The sequence below is a fragment of the Lynx canadensis genome, chromosome B3 (genome assembly GCF_007474595.2).
Source record: "Lynx canadensis isolate LIC74 chromosome B3, mLynCan4.pri.v2, whole genome shotgun sequence".
NCBI classification, from domain to species: Eukaryota; Metazoa; Chordata; class Mammalia; order Carnivora; family Felidae; genus Lynx; species Lynx canadensis.
The window spans coordinates 34,580,264-34,598,892 of NC_044308.2; the positions used below are offsets into that span (position 1 = coordinate 34,580,264).

An 18,629-nucleotide genomic window follows, 5' to 3' on the forward strand; every position below is an offset into this window, starting at 1 on the left:
ACGATTACCCGCAATCATTTTTGTTGTTCCAGGTTTCATTTCTACAAGAAAATTATAGCTTTTAATTTTGCTAGCAACTCTTAGATATACTTTGTAAGGCATAGACAAAAAGAAAACATATTTATCATATTAATTATCTGCGTGTGAGTTATTTACAGAAGACTAACAAACAAAAAAGACTTGTTGACAGCTACTGGAAGATGGCTCCTCTAATATGAGAGAGGAAACAAAGATGGAAACACCTAAGATCCAGGAAGGGGATTCACCCATTGGAGGCAGGCAAAAAGAACTCCAAGGGTGGCATCTCGTGCTTTAAAACCAAGGTCCAATGTTCAAATTTCATCTTTCTTTGCCGGACAATCCCAACCTCTTACATCATAAATCCATCAATATGAATCAAGCCCCTTCACTGACAGATGCACCTTTAAACCGGACCCCCAAGAAATCTCAAAAATAAATATCCTGCCTTTGCCCTTGAAGACGTGACTAAGACTATGTCAAGATAGTGAGCTTTTCTTGCCGGTAAGTAACAACCTCAACTTCTCTTTACTAACAGGTTATTCCAATGGTATTTTGGGAGGCCAGCATTTGACAATCTACTTATCCAAAAAAATATAATTATTTTGGAATAATGGGGAAAGGAGAAGTGGAGGGCTAAAGCTAATGTAAGAAAGCCAAATCTTTGTAACTTGAAGGAAAAGTCAGCACATTGATTTAATTGTACAGTGTTAAACCCTCCCAACAGTTCTTTTCTGAAGGTAAATTTTCACAGGCGGAGAAACTACTGCAAGGAAGCAACCTGAGAAGAGGAAGATGAAATAAAATATTTACATAAAAGGTAATATTTGTATTTCATGTGTAGTTCAGTCTGCTCACAGTCTCAAATTTACTATATTTAACAAAACACAATTCTAAGATTACATTCAAAACATTTTTTGAAGTAAGATTCAAAGTTGGGGCATCTGAGTGGCTCAGTCGGTTAAGCATCTGGTCAGATCATGATCTTGCGGTTAGTGAGTTCAAGCCCCGCACTGGGCTCTGTGCTGACAGCTCAGAGCCTGGAGCCTACTGCTGATTCTGTGTCTCTCTCTCTCTGCCCCTTCCCTGCTCGTGCTCTCCCTCTCTCTCTCTCTCTCTAAGAATAAATAAACATTAAAAAAAATTGAAGTAAGCTGCTCTGCGGAGAAGCAAAATGGAAATAAGGTTGACAGAAAATAAACCGTTTCTATAAGTTGAAAAAAAAAATTGAAGTAAGATTCAAGGTAATTTTCTGTATTTTAAAAGTATAATCCTTTAAAAGTTAGACAAACAAAATTAGTACAGATTATTGAGGGGATTATAATTTTTTTATTTTTCAAAAGAATAGAGACTTGCCATTTGAGAAAGATGCTTGTCCGAGTCAGCTCAGACACTATTTTCCATATTCCTAAACTTCACGAAAGAACTAAATGATTCAGCAATCTCACCATGTGTAGAACATCTATTACTGGAGCTATTTTTAGAGCAGTTTCCTGCAGAGGAATAAGGAAGAAAGGTGAAGAGATGAAGGCTTTGGCATGCACCAAGTAGGACAAAGAGGACTAAAAAAATCACAGCTACTCTCATTTTGTTACCTATTCTGTCATAAATAAAAATAAAAATAAATATATAGGGGTAATTATTTTCATTTTGAGAACTGAAAAGAGATTTATTAACAAAGCAATGAAGAAGTTCAAAAAGCACTCCCTTTTATAAAAATATTTATTAATTCCAAACTAACTACTAGCTACAGCCACCCCTTTTGACACAGACACATATTCCATGAGAAATTATATGTAAGCCATCATATCAACAAGTCCAATCGTATATTTAAATGCCTATTTTAAAAAGTCTATTTTCTGGTTCTATTACCCAAAGGCATTAATATATATATATCTGCCTTTTATATTTTTTACCACCCTTTATATGGTTATACACAGACATACACACACACACACACACACACACACACACTCTCTCTCTCTCTCTCTCTCTCTCTTTCTCAACTAGCTGCAAGCTATTCTTCCAGTCTGATTTTTTTCAGCACACGATTTAATTCCCATAGGGAAAGAGGTGGGATGGTGGGGTGGGGGACTAAAAACCCGACTAGTAAGCAGGCTACTGATACTCTGACTATGGAGACTTCCAGTATTTATAATCTAGGAGAGCTAGAGGTAATAGCAATGAGGGAAAAGAAAAGGCCTCAATTTCATTATCATAGGCCTTTCCTCACTTGAATTTGTAGTTCAAATTTCTATCACGTACATGATCTAACAAGACCCCTCATAACAAATGATCCCTGGCATTCATGCCCTTAACACTCCTGGCAACACTCTCTGGAAAGACACAAACTCAACTCAGGCTTATAGCATTCTATCCCAACTAACGTATGGGAAAAAAATTAGCATGAGCAAGAGTCAGCAGAAACTTCAGGCAGCAAATGTAGAACTGCTCAAAAATTAAGAAAATATAGTAACTGGATAAAGACTAGGAAAGATCTATGTTTAAAATTATTAGAGAAATAAAAGAAACCAAAACATGAAAAAACATGTTTAATAAGGTACTCTGGACATTTACGAAAAAATTCATGTAGAACTCCTAGAAACAAAAAATTATGGTCATTATGGTCAGTAGATGGGCTGAAAATAGACTAGATAAGACTGGGGAGAGAGTTATGTAAGTGGCAGATAGCACTAAATAAATAAAAAGAATGCAGAAATGTAGCAGAGAGAAAAAGGAATGATAGAAATTTTTATTTATTTATTTATTTTTAGATTTTTAAAAAAATGTTTATTTTTGAGAGAGAGAGAGACAGAGTGCGAGCGGGGGAGGAGCAGAGAGAGGGGGAGACACAGAATCCGAAGCAGTCTCCAGGCTTCAAGCTGTCAGCACAGAGCCCAACGTGGGGCTTGAACTCACAAACTGCGAGATCATGACCTGAGCTGAAGTCGGACCCTCAACCGACTGAGCCACCCAGGTGCCCCAGGAATGATAGAAATTTTATGACACAAAGGATAGAACATGAAGGTCCACACTATATCTAGTAGGTGTTTAAGAAGTAGAAAGAGAGAAAATGGAAGGGGTCAATATTTGAGAATATAAAGACTCAGTATGTTCCCATAATTAATGAAATATATGCATCTGCAGATTCAGAAACACAAATATTAGGTATGCTAGTAAAATTACCATATTTGGTCAAATCTAAGGTATCATCTTAAGTTTATTTTATGTAACACCTGATGAAATAAACTTATGATTAACCAATAACAAAATATCACTTAGAATTTTTATTTCATTGTTGCTGAAAGAGCTCTTTTAGATTTATTTAACCATATTTTTAGCCAAATATCATTCTTATGCATACATAAAAATTAAGCAAAATGAATCTATTAAATTAATGAACTCCAAAATATCTCCATTTAGCATAGAAGTTAGTGTAGTTCTGGCATAATAATATACAAATAGATGGAATAAAAGAGAAGGTCCACAAAAAGACTCATTTGATTATAATTCAATTTCAACAAGGACACACCAATTAATGAGTAAAGGGTATAGAGCAAATAGATATCCCTATATAGGAAAAATTAACCATGACCCCTACCTCACACCATACACAAAATGTAATTAAAGAAGTGTCAAGACCCCCAAGTGAAAGGTAAAACGATAAACTTTCTGGAAGAAGGCAGAGGAGAACATATCCATGATACCGGGATAGACAAAGACTTCTTGTTCAGGGCAAAAAAGGCACCAATGATAAAATAAAACAAATTGGTAAACTGTACATCACTAAAATGTAAAGCTTCTACACATCAAAAACGTTACTAAGAAAGCAAAAAGGCAAACTATGCACAAAAGCCACCCAATGCATATGCCAAAGGACCTGAAGCTAGAACACAGATCTACTACACCTCAATGATAAAAGGATAAACAACCTAATTTTTTAATAGGCAAAAGACATAAACTGATATGTCATAAAAAGATATGTTAGAATGGCCTAAAAGTACTTGAAAACATGCTCAACATCACTAGTCATCAAGGAACTGCAAATTAAAACCACTGATAATCACAGAATCACTAAACTTATAAAGACCATCACCATCAAATGTTGGGTAGGATGTGGGGTAATTAGAGCTCTTATTTATTGCTGTTGGAATGTAAAATGGTATAATCACTTTATAAAATGGTTTGGCAGTTTCTAGTAAATTTAGACATCCACCTACCTTATGGCTCCGTAAGAGAAATGGGGTACATGTCCACCAAAATAAATGTATAAATAAAAGACTATAAGAATATTCCTATCAGTGTTATTTGTAAGGGCCAAAAATTGGAAATAATCAAGATGGCTATGAAGAGAAGAATGAAACCACAATTTGCATTATAATTAGAGAATGAATACAACTCTCAGCTAATTTAATAAAAACTAATGATACACAGAACAAAATGGATGAATATCAAAACATTAAGTTAGTACACAAAAAGTATGTGTGTGTGTGTATATATATATATATATATACACATACATATGTATGTGTGTGCGTATATATATATATATATATATTTCATAAAAAGTTCAAAAACAAGCAAAATTAATCTATGGGGAAAGAAGCCAGAAAACTTCTAGGGCAGGGAAAAGCTGGGACTGACTGGGAAGAGGCACAAGGGAACTTTCTGGAGCAAAAGAAATGTTTTCTATCTTGATCTGAGTGGTGGTCAAATGAAAGTACATTTATATAAAAAAAAAACATTGAACTGTACAGTTGAGATTTGTGTATCCAAATTACACCTCAATAAAGTATGGAGGAATAGTCTTCACATTTAGAGTCCAACTTCTGAATCACTATTTAACCAATAATATCCATGCTTTTCACACAATACTGTCTTCTGTGCCATCATGAACATTGGTGATGCTGAGTATCCTAAAAGTGTGCTCTATTATTGTCTACGGAATGTTCTTCCAAGCTAGTGACATACATTCTGTATATTTTTATATTGTTAAGGTAAAGAAACACCAGTACTCTGGTCTGAATGTTTGTGTCTCCCCCAAATTGAAATCCTAACCACGAAGGTGATAGATACTATTAGGAAGTGGGACCTTTGGGAGGTGCTTAGGTAACAAGAGTGGTCCCTTATGAATGGGATTAGTGCCTTATAAAAGAGGTCTAGCCTCCCCCACCATGTGAGGACACAGTGAAAAGGCACCAGCTGTAGACCAAAAAGAAGGCTGTCACCAGAATGCAACCAGGCTGGCACTTTGATCTTGGACTTCCCAGCCTCCAGAACTGTGAGAAATAAATTTCTCTTGTTTATAAGTTACCCAGCCTGTGGTATTTTGTGATAGCAGCCCAAATAGTCTAAGACACCAGTGTGAATTATACACACAGCTTCTTGTTGCTTTAAAATGCTGTCATCTCTTCCAAGGAGCTTGCTCAATTTCTCCTGCCTTCAAGTACATTGCTTGGCATGTGATGAGCAAACTCTCTGAATCTATCTCAGTATCAAAATATAACACAGCTTTACCAAACATGGTTTTCTTCCTTTGAAAGTATTTGATTGTTAATTAGCAAGAAAATGTAGAATTACGGTCATTCCTCCAATGAAAAGTATGTTTCACTAATATTAAATGTGTGTCTTTGCTTTCCATGCCTTTTTGAATTCAGAAATGTTTCATTTCATGCTAAGTCTTGGTGTAATCTTTTTTTAAATTTATTCATTTATTTTGAGAGAGAGAGAGCAAGCAAGCATGAGCTGGGGAGGGGAAGAGAGAGAGAGAGAAAGGGAGAGAGAGAATACCAAGCAGGCTTCACTCTGCCAGCACAGAGCCCAATATGGGGCTTGAACCCATGAACCATGAGATCGTGACCTGAGCAGAAACCAAGAGTTGGACATTTAACCACCTGAGACACCCACACACCCCCTTGGTGTAATGTTTTTAGCATTTTTTTTTTTTAATTTTAGAGAGAGAGAGAGCACGCGCAAGTAAGAAGAGTGGCAGAGGGAGACAGAGTCGTAAGCAGGCTCCATACTCAGCATGGAGCCCGACGTGGGACTCAGTCCCACGACCCTGGGATGATGACCTGAGCCGAAATCAAGAATTGGACGCCCAACCCACTGAGCCATTTGGGTGTAATCTTTTTAAATACATTTTGAGCAGTGATTAAAGTCAAAACATGTAGCACCAATAATTGAAATGAGCATAGTATAAAGTTAAAAGCAAGTTCACGTATATTTAAGCAATGAAATTACTATAACCTATCCAATAATGATTTTAAGATGCCATGCATTGTAAAACATATCCAGATTTCAGAGTTGGTGAAATATGGAAAAAAATGTTTATCTAAAATTGAAGAAATATGGTGGTTCCACATCTATACACATCTTGGTGAGTCTGAAGAACTTCAAAAAGATATCTCATAATCTTAAAAGCAACCAGAGAAAGAAAAAGAAAACCATGCACACAAAAAAAAGATAGTAGACAGTTTAATGGCAATAATAGAGTTCAAAGACAGCGAGCTTCAAACATCTAGGGGAAAAAATAACTGTCAACCAAGTCAAACCATCAGTCATGAATAAAAGCAAAATAAACACATTATCAGACAAACATAAACTGAGAGAGCTTACCACCATCAGAGTCATCATAAAGATTTTTCTAAATTGTATATTTTGGAAAGAGTGGTAAACCCAGACACGCATGTGGGTGAATCCAAATAAGCACTGACTGAAAACACCAACAATTAACATATCTAATTTTGGAAGTAAAAAAATAAAAAAAAAAAAAGTCTAGGAAACAAAACCATGTGAAACAGGACAGGCTTCCTGAATTAAATGATTCTGGGGTCCTTATTTAAGAAGAGGGTAGGGATGTATATTAACTCCATAATTTAAGTCAAGTGTATATTTTAAAATGTTAAGAGTAACCATTAAAGTGAATAGGAAAGAACAGAGAAAACTCCATCAGCCCACAATAAGGTGCATGAGTACACAAACACCCCCCAGTTGAAAGTAAAAGAATAGGTAATATGACTCACTAAGAAGTTAGCATCACTCCTGCTGCTATTCCTGCCAAAAGTACATAAACTGAATCTAATCATGAGGACACATCAGTAGACAAACCCAAATTGACGGACATTCTGCAAAATAAGAAGCTAATATTCTTCAAAAGTGTCAATGTCATGACATACAAAGAGATTAAAGAAGACTAGGGAGGCATAATTACTGAACGCAATGCATGATCTTGGAATTTGCTTTTTTTTTTTTTTTTACTATAAAGGGGCACTAATTAGATAATTAAGAAAACTTGAATGGGATTTACAGATTACATAATAGCATCACATCAATGTTAATTTCCCGATTTTGATTATTGTAATGTGTTTATATAAGAGAATTCTTGTTTTTAGAAAATATACACTGAAGTATGCGAATATAAAGGGGCATCATGCCTGCAACTTACTCTTAATCGGTTCAGAAAAAGAGAGAGAGAGAGAGAGAGAGAGAGAGACAGACTTGTAGACATAAAGAGAAGGGAAGAAGGAGAATAATCAAAAGAAAAGACAAAGCAAATGTACTAAATATAACCATTTAGGTAATTGGGGACTGGGGTACTAGGACTTCTTTACTATTGCATCCTTTTCTGAAATTGTGCCAATATTACAGTTTTCTGAAGGTTAAGGAATAAAAAAGATACACCAGGAAAAAAATCACCAAAAGAAAGTTGGCATTAACATTAAACTAAATGAATGTTAAGGCAAAAAGTATTAACTTCCTTAGCTATACTACATACTTAGAACAGTACCTGACATACGGCCCATGCTCATAAAACACTTGCTCAATGAAGGAGTTAGTAACAAAGATAGTTACTACACAATGATAAAAGGAACAATTTATCAGGAAGATACATCAATTTTTTTTTTACTTTATTTAAATCCAAGTGGGTTAACATATAGTGTAATAATAGTTTCAGGAGCAGAATTTAGTGATTCATCACTTACATATAACACCCAGTGCTCATCCCAACAAGATACATCAATTTTAAACTTGTGTGCACCTAGAAACAGCTTCAAAGACTGACCACATACTAGGGAAACATATGGAGAGCACGTACTGACTGTAAATATTGACTGCCTAGTAGGCAATAAAGCAAACCTCAACAAACTTCACAGAACCGATTACATATAATCCACATTCATTGGTCACAATATCATTAAATTAGAAAAGAATGACTAAAAAGAGAATAACCCAAACATATCAAAAATTTTATATGGCTCAAGGAAGAAATCATAATGGGACTTATAAAATATTTAGAATAAAAATACTAAATTTCAAAACTTGTGGGAAGAAGCTGAAGTGGTTCTTAGAGGGAAATTTATAGCCTTTAGTGCTCATCTTAGAAAATAAAAAAGAATGAAAACTAATGTATCAGATATCCAACACAAAATTTTAGAAAGAAAAAGAAAATAAGAGAGTTAAGAACAAAAATCAATAAACAGTATTTTTTAAAAGCTGTAAGAGAAGCTCAACAAAGCCAAAAGGCAGTTCTTTGAAACTACTAGTAACATAAAGAAATCTCAGGCAATACTAATCAAGAAATAAGAATGTATGAATAAGCATTATGAGAAGTGACAAAGTGGCCATGACTACAGAGAGAGCAGCTAAAAAAAGTAAATTCAGATGAAAGGAAACTACAACATATCAAAACTGATACTATTATTACTAAATCAATGGTTTAAAACTACCCAAACTATTTAACAGATAAATTCTTCCAATTATTCAAGGTGCAGATCATCTTTAATTTCATATAAAGTGAGATTTATACCAAATAAGTAGGGTATCACACAATATTAAAATAGGAACCACTCCTCAATTCATTTTATGAGGCTAATGTAACCTTGATATCAGAAAAGAACATTAAAAATAAGTTACAGAAAAATTTCATTTATTTTTTTTTAAGTTTATTTTTTTTATCTTTGAGAGAGAACATGTGAGCAAGCAGGGGAGGGGCAGAGAGAGGGGGAGAGAGAGAGAGAGAGAGAGAGAGAGAGAGAAAGAGAATCCCAAGCAGGGTCTGTGCTGTCAGCACAGAGCCCTATGCGGGGCTTGAACTCACAAACCGTGAGATCATGACCTGAGCTGAAAAAAGATGCTTAACGGACTGAGCCACCCAGGCACCCCTGGACAAATCTCATGTATTAACATCGATATAAATATTGTGAATAAAATATTGGCAAACAAAATTCATGAATGTATATGAAATATAGCCTATAAAATACATAATATGACCAAAAGTGCTAGAGTGACTTACCATTACAAAATCTTATAAAACAATTTGCAAAATTAATAAAGAAGAATCCATACAACCAGTCTAAGAGCTATAGAAAAATCATCTAATAAAATCCAACAAACATTCATAACATGAACTTAAGCAAACTAAAAACAGAGGATAATTTTCTCAGATTACTAAATGGCATTTAGCAAACACAGCTAGTTTCCCTTAAACTCAGGAATAAGGCAAGGATGCCCACTTTTGCTTCTTTATTCAACTGTACTAGAGGTTTAGTCAAACTGGAGGTTCAGTTTAGCTCAAACAAGAAGAAACAAAACATAATGATTAAGGAAAAACTATAATTGTTCACAAAAAATTATAATTGTCTAAATATAAAACCTAAGATAACCTACAGATACATTATTAAAATTATTAAGTGTCAGAGAAAGCTTGCTAAATATATGATCAATGAACCCAAATCAACTGTGGTTCCATACACTACTAACAACAGTAAGAAATCTATTTCTGATCAAAAAAATTTACAATAGCAAAAAAGGTATAACATATCTGGGAAGAAATGTAACAAAAAACAAATGAGCTATTTATGGAGGAGAATAAAAATCATTAAATATGACATATGTGAATTGAGATACGCTGTTTTCACATTATGCCTTCATAATAATATGCCATGTTCATATTATGGTATTAAAGGTTCCATATCATAAAAAATCTCAATTGTCTTCAAATTCAAAGACATTCCAATCAAACATACCAGTAGGGGTATTCATGAAACTTGATATGCTATTTCTAGAATGTATATAGAAACAGAAAAAAAAAGAAGATGATTTTTCTTTAGAGGAAGAAAGGAAAGCTGGGAAAGGAAGGAAAGGCAAGAAAAAGGAAGATTGGGGCCCTCATGCTACAAGCTCTTAGGACATAACAGAGGTTATTACAGTTATTAAGATAGTGTTATACTGGAACATAGAGATCTATGGAACAGAACAGAGAGGCCAGCACAGACCCATGCATATGTGGATATTTAATTTGCTAGAAGGAAATACTGCCAAGGTGATAGAAAAGGACAGAAAGAATCCACTTTTCCATAAATGGTGCTGGGACAATTAGCAATCCAAATGAGAAAAGAAGAAACAAAATCGAATTTTAACTTTACACCACAAGCAAAAATCAATTGCAAATAGATAAAACATGCGAATAACTTTAAAACTTTTGTTAATACAGAAAAATATCTTTATGTCCTCAGTCTTTTTTTAATTTTTTTTTTAATGTTTATTCATTTTTGAGAGACAGAGAGAGACAGAATGCGAGCTGGGAAGAGGCAGAGAGAGAGGGAGACACAGAATCCAAAGCCGGCTCCAGTCTGAGCTGTCAGCACAGAGCCTGACACAGAGTTCGAACGCCCGAACCACGAGATCATGACCTGAGCTGAAGTTGGATGCTTAACTGACTGGGCCACCCAGGCATCCCTATATCCTCAGTCTTTAAGGAAAGATTTTTCAAACAAAAAAACCCAGAAACAGTAAAAAAAACTATTGATAGTTTTTACTTCTGTTCCTCAAAATACAGCAGAAACAAACACTACTGATCAAGAGGAAAAAGAGAAAATACTCTGTCATTACAATGGGCAAAGGATAAGACCATTTACAGAAGAGATCTCAATTATCACAAAAGAAAAAAGATGAAAGGCATTCAACCTCACTGGAAATTCAAATTAAAATCTCACTACAATATAATTTCATAGTTAAAAGACTAGCAAAAAATAAAAGGCCTGACAATATCAAGTGTCAACAAAGATGTGAAGTTAAAGGAACTCCCAGGTAATGCTGATGGAACTGTAATTTGGTTATACCAAATTTTTGTATCAAGTTTTGGAGAAAACTTGACGATATCTGATAAAATGAAATAGTGAGCATGATCCTGGCACCCAGCAATGTCTCTCCCAAGCTCTATCACTGAGCATCATTTGATAAATGCAGGTTGCAACCAATTTTTCATTGGTCAAGAAATCAATACAATAGGTTGAGACCAACATTTTTTTTAGACCAACATTTTTGATAGGCTAGAACAGAACAGGATATACCAGAATGGATAACGGCAAGGGTAGGTATAGCTTCATGAAATGCTTGCTTTCATTATTTACGATGTACCCACATAAATATTTAATAACTGGGCTTTTTTTTTTATAGGATTTTTTTTCAACGTTTTTTATTTATTTTTGGGACAGAGAGAGACAGAGCATGAACGGGGGAGGGGCAGAGAGAGAGGGAGACACAGAATCGGAAACAGGCTCCAGGCTCTGAGCCATCAGCCCAGAGCCCGACGCGGGGCTCGAACCCACAGACCGCGAGATCGTGACCTGGCTGAAGTCGGACGCTTAACTGACTGCGCCACCCAGGCGCCCCAATAACTGGGCTTTTAATAACTGGGCATTTAATACCTGGGTTTTAATGTAAATTTTATTTATTACCTTAGATTATGGTCTGAAAGCCACTGTCCTAGAGAAACTGTTACACATATGCACCAAAAGACATGTACAAAAATGTTATTTGTGACACTTTTTAACAATACTACTGTCCATAAGTAAAAGAATAAATGTTTTTTAAATTTTTTTAATGTTTATTTATTCTTTGAGAGAGAAAGACAGATAGCACCAGTAGGGGAGGAGCAGAGAGAGGAAGACACAGAATCTGAAGCAGGTTCCAGGCTCTGAGCTGTCAGTCCCGACGCAGGGCTCGAACTCATGAACCGCAATATCATGCCCTGAGCGGAAGTCAGATGCTTAATCAACTGAGCCACCTGGTGCCCCAAGAATGAATATTTTTAATCACAATCATACAATGGAATGCTATATAACAATGAAAACTAGTGACCTAGAGCTACAGAGAGCAACACAGATCTCAAAGCATGTTAATAAAAGCAATTTAGGGGTGCCTGGGTGGCTCAGTCGGTTGAGCGTCCAACTTCGGCTCAGGTCATGATCTCATGGTCCATGAGTTAGAGCCCTGTGTCGGGCTCTGGGCTGACAGCTAGCAGCCTGGGGCCTGCTTCGAATTCTGTGTCTCCCTCTCTCTCTCTGCCCCTTCCCCACTCATGCTCTCTCTCTCTCTCTCTCTGTCAAAAATAAACATTAAAAAAAATTTTTTTAATAAAAATAAATAAATAAAAGCAACTTAAAAATGTGCATAGTATGATGATGCCATTTATACAACATTTAAAAGCATGCAAAACAACAACTTGATATTATTTAGGGATAAGTGCATACATATGTGGAAAAGAATTCGTTCCATGAACACCAGACACAGAACCGTGGTTACCTCTGCAAAGGAGGGAGGAAATAGGATGGGGGAGGTTTACACATTGGGCCTTAACTATATCTAAAAGATTTTTACTCATTAAGTTGATTGGTCGATCTACACATATTGGTAATACTATTTCCCATTCTTTTCAGAACGTCTGCATCATTTTATAATTAAAAAAAACTTTTTTAAACATTTATTCATTTTTTGAGAGACAGAGACAGAGCGTGAGCAGGAGAGGGGCAAAAAGAGAGGGGACACAGAATCTGAAGCGGGCTCCAGGCTCTGAGTTGCCAGCACAGAGCCTGATGCAGGGCTCAAACCTACAAACCATGAGATCATGACCTGAGCCGAAGTCGGCCGCTTAACCGACTGAGTCACCCAGGTGCCCCATAATTTTTTAAAAGGGAAAGATATATAAACAAAAAAGACATTTGGTTTGAAATTTGTAAAACCTCCCAGAAAAAGATCAGTGACTTTAGCCACAATAAACCAACAAACAAAAACTTTTCTACATCAAAAACATCGGAGAAGTTTTCTGACAAGATAGTGAAATAGGTAATAACATGCTTCATCTCTTCTACAAAAGTCAATAGGCAAAGCAACAAAAATACACAAAATGAATAACTCCATGGAAATGATAAATCCAAGAGAGTCTTCATTAAGAGATCCACATTTTTGATGAATTTCAGGAAGCTGGAAAGCAGATAGGATCTATCAGGGAGCACCAACAAACCTACCCCACCCTCAGCCCACGCCCACCCCTGCCATGCACACACACACAGGCAATGAACAGAGCAGCTGGCTGGAGAAACGCTCAGCTGGAGCCTCAGGGTCTGTTCTTTAAACAAAACAGAGTATCTGTCAAAGACGGATGGACAGTGTGGGTGTTTTATCCAGGGAGATGGTTAATAACTGCTACATTAGACCCAGCGGCGGGGGGAGGGGGGGGAGGAATGGCATTTGACTTAGCACAAAAGATAGTAAAGTCCTTCTATACCCCCAAATAGTCGTTCTCTTACTTTGGCAATTACAGAGTGAGCCTCCCTTTTCCCTTCCACTCACTCTAAAGGGAAGCCTGCCAATGTGTGGGATTCGACAACTTACACAAATTCAGTGATCATTCTAGGGAGAGATCTTAGAGTTAAAAAAGACCTATTCAGCTCCGCAGGAGACCCAGCTACTACCGAACACGGTCCTTCATTTAAAGATTACCAGCCACCGAGGCAAATCAAAACCATGAAAGAGAAAAAAAGCAAAAATATAAGGGTGATAACTGACCCTAAAGAAACAAAGATACTGGAAAAAAAAAAAAAAAAAAGAATCCTCAGACTTAAAAAGTCTCTTGGCTGTTTTAGGAAAGGATGCTTCGTAAAAGAAACAAACAAAAGTTAGACCCAGTGTCTTACTTATCCTTACATGTATATCCACAATTTCCTATAAATTAATATGCATGTTACTTATTATCATGATAATACCATAAGCATAATACTTATTAAATCTTTTTAACTTTCATAAATGAAAACAATTTCCTTTTCCATAGACATTGCTGCCTAAGCCATAATAGTAATGATCAGACATAATACTCACTGGGAAATTCAGTAAGCAATTTCCTGGATATGCATTATGTACTTTCCAAATGAAAGACAGAACATAGAAAGGAATATGCAAAAGTCAATAGATGTCTGTGCCCCACTCTACCAAAGCCTTTTGGATTCTTACCACACCCAATGTCCTGAGGACAGATCAAGTCCAGCCTGACAGTTCCTAGACACTCAGCCATGTAACAGATTAACTCAATCTGGATGTCTTTTGAAATAAACAAGCCATTTCCAATATTTAAATTCAATCTGGGGAGGGGCTGACAGAATTTAGAGGTTCTGGAATAAATCCATGTCTTGGAAAAGGTTTTGAAATTATCCCAACCTCCTAGAAGATTTGACTATTACTGAGCTCGTATTTTCTGGTAAAACTTCAAAATGAAACCCATCTGTACTGTACAAGGAGGCCTAGAGATAAGGCATCATCTGTCCCCCAACCTTTCCAAGTGTACCATTTACATTACACTTAATTACTTAGTAAGGAACTCAATGTCTCAAAAAAGTTAAGAGATTGTGCCTTTAAAAGTGCTTGAATGACATCCTGAGAGAACCTAATATTTTTCTATTGCATGTAAAAGAAAGGAAGCTTGTTAAAAAAACAAATGTTTCTATAAATCATTAGAAGTTTTCTTGGCCTGTGCCACATCATATAGCCAAAATCCCTATGTCTAGTGCTTCTCACATTTGCACAAGTACAAAATACCTGAGCATCAGGCTGTTACTTCGTTGCTGAACTCGAGTAAAGCTATAAATCTAACAAAGTTCACCTGCAGAGCTCCAGAGTTGCCTTTCTGTTTTTTTTTTTAATTTTTTAAAACGTTTATTTATTTTTGAAAGAGAGAGAGAGAGACAGAGCACAAGCAGGTGAGGGGTAGAGAGAGAAGGAGTTACAGAATCCAAAGCAGGCTCCAGGCTCTGAGCTGTCAGCACAGAGCTGGACGCGGAGCTCGAACTCATGAACCATGATATCATGACCGGAGCTGAAGTCAGACACCCAACCGACTGAGCCACCCAGGTGCCCTTGGAGTTGCCTTTCTGCAGTTTTGCCCCCACAATGCTAACTTGTTTCCTCCTGCTCACATGCCAGTTCTTGGCCACCTTTATGTCTTTCTTCAGATTCAACAAGCTCAAAAGGATCCTGGAAAGAATCTAGCCCAGTGCCCTCCTTTTAGAGAAAAGTAAACTGATGCTTATAGAGTTAAGGATTTACCCAAGGTCACACAACTAATGAGAGATGATGCTGTGACCAGAAGGAGGTCTCTGATGCCCTATGCAATGCTTTTTCCACTACACCAGGCTGCCTCTTTAAACACCGCAAAAGATATATTTATGCACATCTTCACAGCCCACAGCCTCTCCCCTCTGTCTTTTTCCTCCTGGTACAACCATTTATCAACTTTAAGTCACCAATAACCTCCTTCCTTGTTAATTCTATACCCATGATAAAACAGGAAAGAATTCAGTATCCATTTAAATTAGCTAATTCATTTATTGATAATACTTCTATTATCTTGACATTTATCTTTTAAAGTGAAAAACACCTTAACACTTCCAAATCAAAACATAGAGCTTAATAATTATATCCACAATGAAATTCAGAAAAGAATGAAATTACTGTAGATTCTTACTTTGCATAATGCCATAACATTTAGCATATTCCTTAAAAGAAAAGCCAGAAATCATATATCGATTCCATGTTAATACTCACCACAAAAGTGATCTGATTGTGTCGCAGGTTAAGTTCAGTTAGTGAATCCAGCCCATTAAGATTATCAACGTGACTTAAAAGGTTCCTAGCAAGATTTAAAACTCTCAAATCACACAAATGACTAACATTTTCGATTCTGGTAATCTGTGAAAAAATGAGAAAATGATGAATAGCAGGCACAAATCACGGATATGCATGTTATAAAAACCCTAAAAATAAAATATAGTCACTGGATTCAGGGACACATTTACATGAAGACATTTAAAAATCTACTTCCAATTTCCTCTGTTGTGGATAATAAGAAGTCTTTTAACTTGCAAAACTTAACTAAAGGAACATATTTTAGAATTTGGCCATAGTAAATATTTTATCAAATAACCAACAAGTCCATCCTTGGGGGCATCTCTCGTTGCCCAATACTGTGCCGGGTCCAGATAAAGGTGAAGTATACATACTAGTTGCCAAATAAAAAATTACTCTGAGCCCGCAGCAGAAGCTCACAGTGTTTTGACCACGCAAGCCAGCCCTCTGAGAGAAAAGGCAGGGAGAAGAAATGGCTACCACGCCCCCCTTGTGCCTCCCACCAATTCTGCAGGATCCTGAAAGCCTGTCAAGAGTCTAAATGGAAAAGATACAAGGAACTAGGATCCCCAGTGGAGGGTGAGGGTGGAAGTGCTTAAGAGAGGAGACAGATAATGTTTGGCCAGAGTGCACTATGATGGATGTGAAGCGTTTAGCACAAGAGGACCTGAGTCGTGGAACAGGCACATACTCATGAGCACTGGCCCGCGGCAGAGGAGTTCTGAGCACAGTAAGGTAGGGTAAGGGAAAGCTTACTCATGAAGTGGTGAGAGCACAATGTGATTTGAAGCCCCACTAGTGTAATACAGCAAGCACAGCACAATGTTTCTGTAGGACACAGAGGTGGGGGTCCTTGCGGGGGACTTCGTAAACTTTTTACCGTCATGTACTTAAGTTAACAATGAGTCATACACATAACGCTTTTCTTCCAAACATTAAAAAAAAAAAAAATTCACAATCACTAGAGATTAATTTTCTCATGTGTACTGTCCTCCCAGTACTATTTGCAATTTTTTATTTAACACTTCAGAGCAGATGTTGGCTAAAAGAACTTCTTCTTAGATTTATAATCCAGTTTGTATGTTGTTATTGGACCTTCCCTTACATTCAAGAAATACCGTCCAGATTCCATCTAGGTTCAAAAGGGAAAACCTAACTATGTTTATTATAAATTCAGTAATATACAAAGGGGACATCTGAGTATGTTTTAAAATCTGTCCTAAGATTTTTGGTCTAACTAATATAAAATGAAAGTAAATGAAAATTGTAAAAGAAGAAACAAGGTTATCAGTATTTGTAGATGACAGAACTGTACAATTAAATGTGGACAAAAGCATCTCAAAACTAAACAGATGACAGAATTTGAAATGTATGTAATCTGGGGTGCCTGGGTGCTCAGAGATGGTTAAGCGAGTCTGACTCTTGATTTCAGCTCAAGTCATGATCTCATGGTTCATGGGATCAAGCCCCGCACTGGGCTCTGTGCTATCAGCTGACAGCACAAAGCCTGCTTGGGATCTTCTCTCTTCCTCTCTCTCTGCTCCTCCCATGTTCATGCTCACACACTCTCTCTCTCTCAAAATAAATAAATAAACTTAAATTTAAAAAATGAAATGTATGGAATCAGCAAAAAGCAAAATAGACGCTGTACAAAATCAGTAAGGTCACCATAAGCTTGAGAAATTCTCCTAAAATACTAAGGGAAAATGGAGATATGAAGAATAAAAGGTAAGATGGGGATATGGAAGACAAACAGTATAGAAGTAACAAACACAAATGGAAAAGCAATATTTAAATATATAAAACTTTCCTGAGCTCAGGAAAGATCTAGAGAATGAAGGGGCACAACTGTTATATGATATGCAAAAGAGGTCTTCCCCCTCTTGCTAATAATCCTGGGGCATTTCTTTTAGAAAACCACCTTTCTCTAACTCCTTGGTCCTGGTGGGACTTATAATTAGAATGCTTACAGTGCACAGTTACCTTTTATTTTCTTTGGTAACTCTAAAAAGGAACATTATTAATTCTAAAATATAGGTATCAGGCTGTGATTTAAAAAAATCAGTGGGAATACCGTTCAGCTTTTTCGTTTGCAATCAGATAGGCCATGTGCAACAGAATCATGTGCAACATCTCTGATGGAGCCTGTTACGCAGTGCAGCCATGGACAAAGTCACAAGCATTTGAGTAAAGACAGAAATTTCAGGCAAAAGATGGTGTAGGGAGAGAGCAGACCTCTTGATTAGTTAATAAAGTTCACAGCAAGAAGAAGAAATGATGGGAATGTTGGAAAGCCCAGTCGTGGGTCATACTTATCAGAGAGAGGGCCTCCAGACAGACTCCAGGGCTTCCTGTTACATCTAGGAAGGCTAGATTCTCATCTCGTCTTTGTGTATAAGAGTAGCCCACACTGCTCTGTCTGGATAAAGACAACCTTCCTATTCAGCAATGCTGAAAGGGCAATGTCTGTTTTCAGGCAAGCAATCACACAAAGGGCAAGCTGTCCCTAAAGGAAGAGATGGCATCGAAAGAACAGATTCTTCCTGAAGCATATTAGTGTCCATGTGAAAGCAAGCATTTACCGAGAGGACAAATTCTGAAGACCAAAAAAAAAATCCAGGTCAGAAATCAAGAGTCAACCTCCCAGATTC

The 18,629-nt window shown here is 36.6% G+C and overlaps 1 protein-coding gene across 2 annotated transcripts in view; it reads right to left on the reverse strand.

The window, feature by feature from the left end:
- The window catches only part of LRRC49 (leucine rich repeat containing 49), a 150,880-nt gene that overhangs the window by 106,112 nt on the left and 26,139 nt on the right, over positions 1-18,629 (reverse strand). For both annotated transcript variants that reach the window (XM_030317792.1, XM_030317790.1), the window contains one exon: positions 15,898-16,041. In XM_030317792.1, the coding sequence (XP_030173652.1) occupies positions 15,898-16,041 (144 nt within the window). The remainder of the gene's footprint in view (positions 1-15,897; positions 16,042-18,629) is intronic.